The 12,868-nt window shown below is 53.1% G+C and overlaps 1 protein-coding gene across 2 annotated transcripts in view; it reads left to right on the top strand.

Annotated features, from left to right (window-relative positions):
• DROSHA (drosha ribonuclease III) overlaps positions 1-8,460 on the top strand; it is a 40,484-nt gene extending 32,024 nt beyond the window's left edge. For both annotated transcript variants that reach the window (XM_032980264.2, XM_076054136.1), the window contains exons 27-32: positions 1,146-1,284; positions 3,149-3,231; positions 3,560-3,663; positions 4,780-4,872; positions 5,390-5,436; positions 7,915-8,460. In XM_032980264.2, the coding sequence (XP_032836155.1) occupies positions 1,146-1,284; positions 3,149-3,231; positions 3,560-3,663; positions 4,780-4,872; positions 5,390-5,436; positions 7,915-8,225 (777 nt within the window). In that variant the 3' untranslated portion in view covers positions 8,226-8,460. The remainder of the gene's footprint in view (positions 1-1,145; positions 1,285-3,148; positions 3,232-3,559; positions 3,664-4,779; positions 4,873-5,389; positions 5,437-7,914) is intronic.
• The last annotated feature ends 4,408 nt before the right edge of the window (positions 8,461-12,868 follow it).

Raw genomic sequence — 12,868 nt, 5'->3', positions numbered from 1 at the left:
GTCTCTCTGTGAGTCTATGGGTATCTGTGTTAGTCTATTGGTCTCTGTGTGACTCTATGGGTCTCTGTGTGAGTCTACGGGTCTCTGTGTGAGTCTACGGGTCTATCTGTGAGTCTTTGGGTCTCTGTGTTAATCTACGGGTCTCTGTTTGATTCTATGAGTCTCTCTGTAAGTCTACGGGTCTCTGCGTGAGTCGACGGGTCTCTCTATGAGTTTTTGGGTCTCTTATGTGAGTTTTTGGGTCTCTGTGTGAGTCTACGGGTCTCTGTGAGTCTACGGGTCTCTGTGAGTCTACGGGTCTCTGTGAGTCTATGGGTCTCTGTGTTAGTCTATTTATATATGTGTGACTCTACGGGTCTCTGTGTGAGTCTATGGGTCTCTGTGTGACTCTATGGGTCTCTGTGTGACTCTATGGGTCTCTGTGTGAGTCTACGGGTCTCTCTGTGAGTCTATGGGTCTCTGTGTGAGTCTGTTGGTCTCTGTGTGACTCTACGGGTCTCTGTGTGAGTTTATGGGTTTCTGTGTGACTACAGGTCTCTGTGTGAGTCTACGGGTCTCTGTGCTAGTCGAAGGTATTAAAGAGGTTGTTGGTTCGATCCCGAGCATGACGTCTTCATATTTGAATTTGGAATGTTTCTCTCCCGGGGTCGTGTGGGTTTTTCTCTCTGGATCTTCCGGTTTTTCACTCCACATTTAGAATCAACATCACACGTTTTGAGTATATGGCGTCTATAAATGTCCGCACGATGATAAGCGACTTGGTTGAGCTATCATTTGTGACAGCCAGGTCGCTTCTGACAAAGAGCTACAAAGCTCAGTGGGGCCTTACCTGGTAAAATTAAAATAGTTTAAGTTATAGTTTATGGTGGTCGTGGTGCGGTGGTTGTGACGTACGATATCCCGTGCGGTGCGGTGTGGTTGCGGTGTGGTTGTGGTGCGGGTGTGGTGCGGTGGTGTGGTGTGGTTGCGGTGTGGTTGTGGTGCTGTGCGGTTGTGGTGTGGTGGTGTGGTTGCGGTGTGGTGGTGTGGTTGTGGTTGCGGTGTGGTGGTTGTGGTGTGGTGCGGTTGCGGTGTGGTGTGGTGTGGTTGCGGTGTGGTGTGGTTGCGGTGTGGTGTGGTTGCGGTGTGGTTGCGGTGTGGCGCAGCTGCTGCGGAGCTCGCTGGTGAACAACCGCACGCAGGCCAAGGTGGCGCTGGACCTCGGGCTGCCCAACTTCGCCATTAATAACGACAAGACGCAGCGCTCGTTCATGCGCACCAAGGTTCTGGCCGACCTGCTCGAGTGTGAGTGCATGCGCTAGTGCTGACCCACCCGCCCGCTCACCGCTCGCCCCCCTGCTCACCCGCATGCATGCCCGCTCACCAGCACGCATGCACACACATACGAATGGTCCTTCTCAGTCACTCGCTTGCACGCTCGCTCACTCACCCTCTCGCACGCTCACTCGCTCACTCACCCACTCACACTCTCACTCACCGACACACTCACTCACAGACACACTCACTCATCCGCTAACCCACTCACTTACCGCTCATCCGCTCATTCGCACTCTCACTCACTCATTTGCTCACTCGCTCATTCACTCATTCGCTCACACGCTTACTCACCCACGCGCTCGCTCACTCACTCACACACTCACTCACCGCTCGCCCGCTTGCTCGCGCACACACACTCACACACTCGCGCACACACACTCGCGCACACACACTCGCATACAAGCACGCACACGCGCATACACTCGTACACACACACACTCGCGCACACACACTCGCGCTCGCACACACGTACACACACGCGCACACATGTACACACACAAGCACACACACTCACACAAGCACACACACTCGCACATACACTCGTACACACACACACTCGCGCACACACACTCGCATACACATACACACACTCGCACAAATGTACCATTATCTGAACTGGACCTCTCCGAGGAAGACTCAACCTCAAATAAGTACCTGGTGCAGTGTGTGTCTGAGTGTCTGCGTGTCTCTGTGTGTGTCTGAGTGGCTCTGTCTCTATGTGTGTCTTTGTCTCTATGTGTGTCTGACTGTCTGTGTGGCAAAAACAACCCCCTACTTCCTCGTGGTGCTGGACGGCAACGCTATGGTGGGCAGTGCCGTAGGGGAAGGGCCAATTTAGATTGGCCCTTTCCCTTCATGGCATTTGTAACCACCACAGCAGCCAAATGGGGGCTCTGGACGGGTACGAGGGGCTGTTAACCCCTCCACCTTCAATTAACTGCCACTAAACTCCGATGTAAAAAACGTATTGAGCTTCTGCCAGAGGCCTCGGGGGGACAGGCGTCTATGACGTCTCCTGGCCAAACCCCATTTGGCGGAGCCAGGAGACTGAATCTTTACCCTCGGGGCTCCTCCAGAAACAACAAAAAGCCACTTCGGATCACGTGAAATGTTCGAACGCTCACTGCAGAGGAGAGGCTGCCACTCCTCTGTCGGGAGTTGGACAGTACCACCCGGATCTCTGTGGTATTCAGGAGGACCGTTGGACTGGCGCTGGCTCCTGCCACCATGAGGGGTGGACAGTCCTCTACTCAGGGCAGGAGACTGCCAAACAACTCCTCCGACAGGCAAGGCTGCATTGGCTGGGTCATGTAGCCCACATGCCCATTCACTGCATGCCTAAACAGCTTGTTCGGCTGGATAGAGGGAGCTAAACGGGTGCAGCACGGGCTCGAGAAGAGATGGAGGGATGTGGTATAGGAGGATGTGGAGCTGAGTGGACTTGCCGATGACTGGTACCAGTGGTGTCAAGATCGGCCTCTGTGGAGGAGGCTCGTGAAGGACGCTACTGGGCAGTTGGAGGCAGTCACCCTCCAACAACGACAGAGGGCGGAAGAGCGACGCTCACAAAAACGAGCGGAGCGCCGGGTGGCTAAAGCACAGAAAGTTGGCACAGTAGGGGGCACAGGTGGTGCATCAGCCAGTAATCTCAGTCAGACGACCCGTAGCACTTGGGTCTGCCCCGTGACCTGCCAGCGGGCGTTCGACATTTCACGTGGCCTCAACGTGCATATAGCCTGGCACAAGCGTCGTGGTGATGTCACCGCCATTTAGTGGCGAATGGCGGTTGTTGTTGTTGTGTGTCTGAGTGTCTGTGTGTTTCTGTCCACAGCCTTCCTCTCCGCCCTTTACATAGACAAGGACCTTCAGTACGTGCGCTGCTTCATGGACGTGTGCTTCTTTCCTCGGCTCAAGGCGAGTGCCAGCTCGCCACGCGCATTAACTCACCACGCGCACTCACCACTACGCTCACCACATGCAACGCCGCCAGGTTGAGTGAGCATGCTTGTGGTTGAGTGGTCGACTGTGTTTGAACAGTTGTATAATTGAGTCTGTGGTTCAGTGTTGATTCGGTGCGTGGTTGGGTGTGTGGCTGAGCGGTTGTGTGGTTGAGTGAATGGTTGAGTGTTGATTGTGTGGTTGGGTGTGTGACTGAGCGGTTTTGTTATTGGGTGAATGGTTGGGTGTGTGATTGTATGTGTGGTTAAGTGTTTGTGTGCCTGGTGTGTGGTTGTCATCGCAGGAGTTCATACTGAACCAGGACTGGAATGACCCCAAGTCCCAGCTGCAGCAGTGCTGTCTCACGCTGAGAACAGAGGGACGAGAGCCAGATATCCCTGTATACAAGTGAGACATGCACCGAGACACAAAGACAAACACACAGACGAAGACAGAGATCCCCTGTATAGCCTCAAGTGATGACCGCTGTGCGTGCGTGTGTGTGTGTGTGAGTGCGTGTGTGAGTGCGTGTGTGAGTGCGTGCATGCGTGCGAGTGCATGCGTGCGCGTGAGAGCGTGTGGATGCACACAGACACTCAAGACACACATACACATAAAGGTCCCATTTTAGCCTTTAGCAGGAAGTTGGGGCAAGTGCTGTTAGCGAGCACCTATCAAGGCCAGCACAGCACACGAGGGGGTACGTGGCCAGCACCACGCCCGGCTGCCTTTGTCTCCCCAGTAGCGATGTTTACACAGTGCACCAGGTACTCATGTGAGTCTGAGTCGACCTAGGGGAGGCCCAGGACCGGTTCAGATAATCGTCACCGGTGTTGGCCGTGAGCGGGAATCGAACTCGGGTCGCCGGGTTCGTAGCACAGCACGCTAACCGTTGCACCACACACACATAGACAAACACACATGTGTAGTGACTCAGTCGGAGACAGGATTCTTCAGGCGCTTTCTTTTATTCTACACGTCAGGGAACTACAGACGCCCTACGTGATGACACGCTAGTCACACATCCCTCTCTTTTGATGGCACTACCTAGCTAGTACAGTTGACAGGCTGTCTAGCTAGTGGCGTCTAATGGCGGTCGAGATGAAGGTGACGAACAGTATCACAGCGAGGGGGATCCACTTCCAGCGACAGCCCCGAGCTCCTGTCCCATGCCCCCTCTTATCCTCCTGGCGTGGCCTCGCTCCGCCCTTGCCACGCCCCCTTTCCCGAACCTACTCGCAGGTTCTCGGGCTTCCAGATTGTTCCCTTCCTGGGCTTCCCCTTCGATCTCCCTCTGCTGACGTGTGTACTGGCCCCTGCTGCCAGTAGCACTTCCCCGTCAGCAGCCCGCGTTATTATTACGCTACACATGTATAGACCCACGCAGATGTACAGCGATACAAACACGCAGATACACGCAGGGAGACACAGAGACGCACACACAGGCACACATGGAGACACAGAGACACACACAGGTACACATAGGGACCGTGTGTGTTCACATGATGTGCTCTCCCCCCACAGGATTCTCCAGACTCTGGGCCCCTCGCACGCACGCACCTACACGGTGGCCGTCTACTTCAAGGGAGAGAGACTCGGCTGTGGCACAGGGCAGAGGTGAGACGCCGTACCGAGACAAAGACCCCACCCACTCCCGTGCAGCCTTCACAGGCTGTAGGGGCAAGCGCTGTTAGCGAGTAGCAGCACCTGTGAAGGCCGGCACGGCGCACGAGGGGGTGGGTGACCAGCACCACGCCCCGGCCGCCTTTGTCTCCCGAGTGGCGATGTTTACTGCACACCGCACGAGGTACTCACTTGAGGCTGAGTCGACCTAGGGGGGAGGCCCTGGTGCAGTTGAGATAATCGTCACTTGTGGTGGCTCACAGCGACAGCCACCACCGGTGACGATTACCTGTGTGTGTACCAGTGTGCGTACCTGTGTGTGTACCTGTGTATGTACCTATGTGCGTTCCTATGTATGTACCTGTGTGTGTTCCTGCGTGTGTACCTGTGTGTGTACCTGTGTGTGTACCTGTGTGCGTTCCTATGTATGTACTTGTGTGTGTTCCTGTGTGTGTACCTGTGTGTGTACCTGTGTGTGTACCTGTGTGTGTTCCTGTGTGTGCGTATGCAGTATTCAAAGAGCTGAGATGAAGGCCGCTCAAGATGCTCTTGAAAAACGTGAGGCTTAATAATGCACCAAAGCAGCACACGCACGGCACACACACACACAGCGTACACACACACACACATAGCGTACACACACAGTGTACACACATAGCGTACACAGATCACATATACACAGCACATATACACACAGCATATACACACAGCAAACACACACACACACAGCAAACACACACACAGCAAACACACACACAGCATACACACACACAGCATACACACAGCATACATACATACATAGCATACACACACAGCATACACACATGGCATACACGCACATAGCATATACACACAGCACACACACAGACAGCATACACGCACATAGCATACACACGCAGCATACAGAAACACAGCATTCACAGACACACAGCATACACACATAGCATACACACAGCGTACACCCACACACAGCAAACATGCATAGCATACACACACGTAGCACACACAGCATTCACACTCACAGCGTACACACACAGCATACATACATACATAGCATACACACATAGCATACACACATGGCATACACACACATAGCATATACACACAGCACACACACAGACAGCATACACGCACATAGCATACACACGCAGCATACAGAAACACAGCATTCACAGACACACAGCATACACACATAGCATACACATACACACACAGCATACATACACACAGCATACACACACAGCGTACACCCACACACAGCAAACATGCATAGCATACACACACGTAGCACACACAGCATTCACACTCACAGCGTACACACACAGCATACACACACAGCATACACACATAGCATACACACACATAGCATACACACAGCATGCACACACACAGCATACATGCATAGCATACACACACATAGCATACACACACAGCATACACACACAGCACACACACAGCGCACACACATACACACGCAAACACGCATAGCATGCACACACAGCACACGCAGCATATACACACAGCATACACACACACGGCACATACACAGCACACACACATCGTACACACACACAGTATTTACACAGACAGCATATACACCGACACAGCATATACAGCCATAAACAGCATACACACACAGAGCATACACACAGAGCATACACACACAGCATACGCACAGCATGCACACACAGCATATACACAGCACACACAGCATATACACACACAGCATATACACACCGAGCATACACACGCATAGCACGCACACGCATAGCATGCACAGCATGCACACAGATACATGATACACAATACGCAAGCACACACACAGGACACACAGTACGCAAGCACACACACACACACAGGACACAACACACACAGCACATATACACAGCACGCACACACACACATAGCATATACATATACACACCTAGCATATACACACACATAACGCACACAGCATCTATATGCACACACACAGTATGCACGGATGCACAGCATATACACAAACATAGCACACATAGCACACACAGGACACACGTAGCGTATACGTGCAAACAGCACACACAGGACAATAACAGCATGTACACACACAGGACACACAGCATATACGAACACACAGCACACAGTGTAAACACAGCCTATACATACATAGCACACACATGCAGGACACACAGCGTGCGCACACACACAGTGTATACACTTACACGTAGCATACACATGGACGTCGAGAAGCGTGGAGAGGTGCAGACTACAGGGGTTGACACAGAGACGCGGAAAGCGCTTTCAGATGCAATTCTGCTGCCTTCTTGAACGCTCCTTCAGATATTAGGCAGCCACTGGAGCTATGCACTTTAAAATCATCGTCTAGATTGACAAACTGATTTATTTAGAACTGCGTTTTGTGTTTAGATTGTTGTCATCCTACACTTCCGATTAACCATGGTTGGCTACGTACAGTGGTGCGAAATAAGTTCAATGTACATACACACAAAGACAAAGGTCCCCCGTATAGCCTGTTAAGGCAAGTGCTGTTTAGTGAGTAGCACCGATGAAGGCCTGAACTTACACTCATACGCACAGTTTCCCTTTCAGATTCGCTTCTCCAGCTGTCTGGAACATTCTCCCAATGCAGTATTAGGAAGCCACTGAAGCTATTTACTTGTAAATCATCTAAATTGAACACTCTATTTCTTCAGAACCACTTTTTGTGTTTAGTGGGTTGTCCTTCCCCCACGCCTTCAATTTAACACGGTCGTGCTACGAATGGCGGTGCGAAAGAAGTTCAGCGTACACGCGCACATACATACATACATGCACATGTGAGAAAGAGGAGTGGGCGCAGATCGGAGAACACGAGGTGTAGACTTCGTATCGACCGCTGAGACGAGTGAGCGAGCGAGGGAAGCGAGCTCGCATGCTAGAGTGAGATGGCATATGTGTGACAGCACAGCAACTGTGCGGCATGTTTGCAGCAGTGGACGGAGCATGGCGGGCCGCTGACGATGGACCGTGGTGTGTGTGGTGTGCGCGTGCTCACAGACAACTTCCCGCAGATGATCTACCAGAAGCGATTCATGGAGCGAAAGTACGGCCGCGATGCGAGACACGGGGACGTGGAGACGAGGAGACGCGGGGACGCGGAGGCGCGGAGACGCGGGGACAACAAATCGCGGAGACGCGGGGACGCGGAGACGCGGGGACACGGGGACGCGGAGACTCGGGGGCACGGGGACGCGGAGAAACGGAGGGACGCGGAGACGCGGGGGCACAGGGACGCGGAGAAACGGAGGGACGCGGAGACGGAGACGCGCGCACACGGGGACTCGGAGTCGCAGAGACACTCGCGCTGAGGCACTGCGACACAGAGACACGGAGACAACCCCCACGGAGGTTGGATTCAGGCGAACACGGGAGGCGAGGTGATACGGGAAGCCACAGGGAGACACGGGGAGACGCACGGAGACGCGGGGACACACGGGGAAAGCCGCGGCGACGTGGGTAGGCGCACAGGAAAGCACGGGGAGACGTTACGGATGCACACTGTTGATGTAGATGTTGTGAGTTTAATAAACGTGATGACAGGAACACGTTTGCGTGAGTGGGTGTTGGAGATCTCACTCCGTGGGGAGCCAGTGGTGCAGCAGTTAGTTCGCTGCCCTCCCAAACCTGGCGACCCGAGTTTGATTCCCCCTACACAGCCACCGACACCGGTGACAAATATCTGAACCGGTCCTCAGCCCCTCCCCAAGGTCGACTCGGCCTCAATGCATACCTCGTGCATTATGGGAACATCGTTACGAGGGAGACAAAGGGGGCCGGACGTGGTGCTGGCCACCCAACCCCCTCTTGTGCCATGCCGGCCTTCATAGGTGCTCGCGAACAGTAACTTACCCCAACAGTCTGCTAAGGCTATACAGGTGATCGTTGTGCGATTGGGCGTGTGAGTTAGCGGATGAGTGACTGTGAATGTGGCGGGTGAGTAAGTAAGATGAGTAAGTGAACAACAGTTTGTGTGTGAGTGAGTGGATAAGTGAGCGGATTAGTGACTGAATGTGGTGAGTGAGTAAGATGAGTAAGTGAACAACTGTTTGTGGGTGTGCGAGTGGGTGGGTGAGTGAGCGGATGAGTGACTGTGAATGTGGCGAGTGAGTAAGTAAGATGAGTAAGTGAACAACTGTGGGTGTGCGAGTGGGTGGGTGTGTGAGCGGATGAGTGACTGTGAATGTGGCGAGTGAGTAAGTAAGATGAGTAAGTTAATAACTTTTTGTGTGTGTGCGAGTGGGTGGGTGAGTGAGCGGATGAGTGACTGTGAATGTGGCGAGTGAGTAAGTAAGAAGTGAACAACTTTTTGTGTGTGTGCGAGTGGGTGGGTGTGCGAGTGAGAGTCTCCGGTGATGCAGGACGGTGACGCTGTGGTGAGCAGTGCCACGGGGGGAGGACCAATTTCAAGTGGCCATTCTCCTCATGGCGTTTATAGCCAACACCATAGCCAAAGAGGGCTCTGGATGGGTGCAAGGGGCTGGTAACTCCTTCATCTTCAATCTATGTACCACTAAACTACATGAAAAAAAATCTTAACGAAGCTTGTGCCGGAGGCCCCAGGTTGACATGCATTCATGACGTTTCCTGGCCAAATCCCATTTGGCAGAACCAGGAGACTGAACCCGCACCCTCGGGGTTCTTCCAGAAACAGCAAACAGGCACTGAGTGGCCACGAGGAATGTTCACACGCTCACTGCGGAGGAGAGGCTGCCCCTCTGTTTGGGAGCTGGACCGGTACCGCTTGGGTCTCTGCGGTATTCAGGAGGTCCGGTGGACCAGCTCTGGCTCCAGTCACCATGAGGGGTGGACAGTCCTCGACTCGGGGGAGGAGACTGCCAAACAACAGGGAGTGAGGTGTGGGAAGTTGTAAGCCCCAGGATACTGTGGCTCGCCTTCCCATCAACCATAGGCTAGGAGTGGTGGTGGTGATTACTAATGCCCCCACCGAAGATGAACATCAATAAAAGGATGCAGGCAAGTCCGATGCCTTCTATGACCTGTCACAGGTGATAGCTAAAGTGGCCCCTCGGAATCGAGTAATCCTGTGGGTGACTGCCTGAGTGGGTCATGATGCTGGCACCTGGGCTAGAGTGATTGAAAGGCATGGGCCAGATCAGCTTAATAACAATGGTAGGAGGCTGCTAGACTTCTGTGCAGCCCATGGACTTGTAATTACCAACACGCTGTTCCGGCATCGGCGCATCCACACAACATCATGGATGCAAGCTGGGTCCAAGCAAGAACATCTGCTGGACTATATAGTTATGGAATAGCGAATGCGGGCCCATGTCTTTCGTATTACGACCCTACCATGGAGCTGATCTGCCCACTGGCCATCGGTTTGTCATCTGTAAGATGCACCTGCCATTCTTGCACTCCGCTGGTTGGTGTACATCTAGGACCCCATTCAAACCTATAGTGCCTGGTCTCAGCTTGACCCCCCTCCTGATGCCAAGGGGAAATGGGCGAGGTTTAGGACTGTGGCTTACGCAGCTGCAATGGCTGCTTTGGGTACACGTTCCAGACCTCCCCAGAGACTGGCTGACGGAGGAGGTGTTCCGGCTGGCTGAGAAAAAGCAACCGGCCCACTCCCACTGTCTACACCATCCCACATTGGAGAATGAGGCTTAACGCAGCCTTCGCTCGGAGGTTCGGAGAGCCGCGCTGCAAGAATGGGTGGTCATCACAAAAGTAACTTTCAGTACCACACCTATCACCATCATTATAGGATCTGATCTCTGACCCCCAGGAACAAGTTTTCAGATTTGCTAAGCATTTCTGTGAGATGTTGGGGGAGGGGAAATCCCTCGGCCTGTGACAGTGGGAATGACCCTGCTGAGGCTGTGGTGCATAAAATATTGGAAGAGGTAGTCACCCCCTGTGGGTGGCTGGCTGAAGCGCTATCTGTTGTATGGAAGGCGATCCAGAGTCTGAGACCAGAAGTGCCGTGCAGAGATGATCTCCCAAGTGAAATGCTGAGGGAGGGCATCTGTGCACAGACTGCACTAAATGACATCATAACATACTCTTTGGTTCTTTTGGTAAAGTCACGTAGGTATAAAATAAAATAAATCACGTTTTGGGCGCAACACAAGCGTCCGTCATCAGGTGGGAAAGCATGGTCTGCTGCTGAGGCAGACTGTTTTAAAAGGTTTTAAATGGGTGTAGCCCAAGGGTCATAAAGAAGTGGCCGTGGCTAGTGGAACGTTCCCGGAACGTTCGGGTGGCAGGAGGGAGCCGGTCCATGCCATGGTCTGGTGATCCGTGGCACACGCTATAAGAGATTTAAAAAAAAAAACATTTTTTTATGTTTACCAGGTAATGCTCTACTGAGCTACGTAGCTCTTTTTCAGAAGCGACCTGGCCATCACAAATGGTAGCTCAACCAAGTGACTTATCACGTGGAAATGTATAGCAGCCAAATACTCTGAACGCCTGATGTTGATTCTAAATTCGGGGAATAAACCAGAGGACCCCGATAAAAATCCACGTGGCCACGGGGAGAGAGCAGGTGTCAGGGTCTGGGTCGAACCCACGACCTCCTGCATGCCAGGCGAGGTAGTTAACATCTCATAGCCACCGCGGTGCTAAAAGATGCGTGGGAGACAATGCGGCGTCGTAGTCCCCGGGCTGCGTCCCGGCCAAGACGATGTTCGGTGCGGCGACGGATTCGTGAATGCATCCGTGCGTGGCTTCGAGTGCCACGGCGCCCCTTCGTGTGCAGCACGGCGCTTGGTGTGGTTACCCTCCCCCCCCCCCCCCCCCGTGGCCGGAGGAGGTACCGCTTGGCAGAATGATCGGCCTCAGAGAAGAATTCTTGAGACCCGTTGAGACTGAATACCATTTATTATTATTATTGCACAAAGTACACAAACACACATACACACACACATACACACACATACGCACGCACGCACGCGGTGCACCAGGTAGAGGGTGAATATCGTGGCGAGTTGCACGTCTGTGCGACTTCAGACCTCGACGTCTGCATGTGACGTCGGGTCGATGTTCCCGCGTCGATGCCATCATCGTCGCAGATAGTGAGGTGCGGACAGCGTCCAGCTGAAGGTTTACAAGCAGCGACTCGCGGAGCAAAAGTACCGATGCGATGTGAGACATGGGGACACGGGGACGTGGAGACACGGAGACACGGAGACACAGATATTCACGTGCCCCTTTCCCACGGTCTCGTCGATGCACTGCTAGATGAAGGCCTCTCCCCATGCTGGAGCGTGCGGGGGGGGGGGGGGGTTGGTGTCGAGGTTCAGGCCTCGCATCGCCACTGATGTTAGCCGTGGCCGGAAGTCGAGCAGTGGGGGTCACCCAACCCGGTACGGGAATCGCAACGTCAACGAGCGTCCATTAGAATCCCTCGAGTAATTGGTCACGGATTACTTTAGAATCCAGTCATCAGTGACGGATTACTTTCGAATCCCTCGAGTAATCGGTCACGGATTACTTTAGATTCCAGTCATCAGTAACATCACTAAATAATATCTCAAGTAATCGGTGATGGATTACTTTAGAATCCAGTAATCAGCAGCAGGTTACTTTAGAATCCCTCCATCAATCGGCAACGGATTACTTTACATTACCATCGAGTAATCGGTAACACGTTACTTTTGACGTCACTGCATAACTGGGCGTTACCGTCCGCTACGTTTGCCCGCATGTGACGCTGGCGTGTGATGACCATGACGGGTTGCAGGACTAGCAAAAAGGCGACTCCCATTGATTCAAACGCCACAAGTCCTGCTCCTCCACGTCCTCCTCCAACCTCTTCCACCTATTTCACCTCCTCCACCTCCTTCACCTATTTCACCTCCTCCACCTCCTTCACCTATTTCACCTCCTCCACCTCCTTCACCTCTTCCACCTCCTCCACCTCCTCCAACTCCACCTTCTTCATATCTTCCTTCACCTCCTTCATATCTTCCTTCACCTCCTCCAC

This window comes from Petromyzon marinus, chromosome 64 (assembly GCF_048934315.1).
Source record: "Petromyzon marinus isolate PM22_M1 ecotype Great Lakes invasive population chromosome 64, UKy_Petmar_22M1.pri1.0, whole genome shotgun sequence".
NCBI classification, from domain to species: domain Eukaryota; kingdom Metazoa; phylum Chordata; class Hyperoartia; order Petromyzontiformes; family Petromyzontidae; genus Petromyzon; species Petromyzon marinus.
Note: the sequence above shows the minus strand (reverse complement) of the source record. Positions and strands in the feature narration are given on the sequence as shown.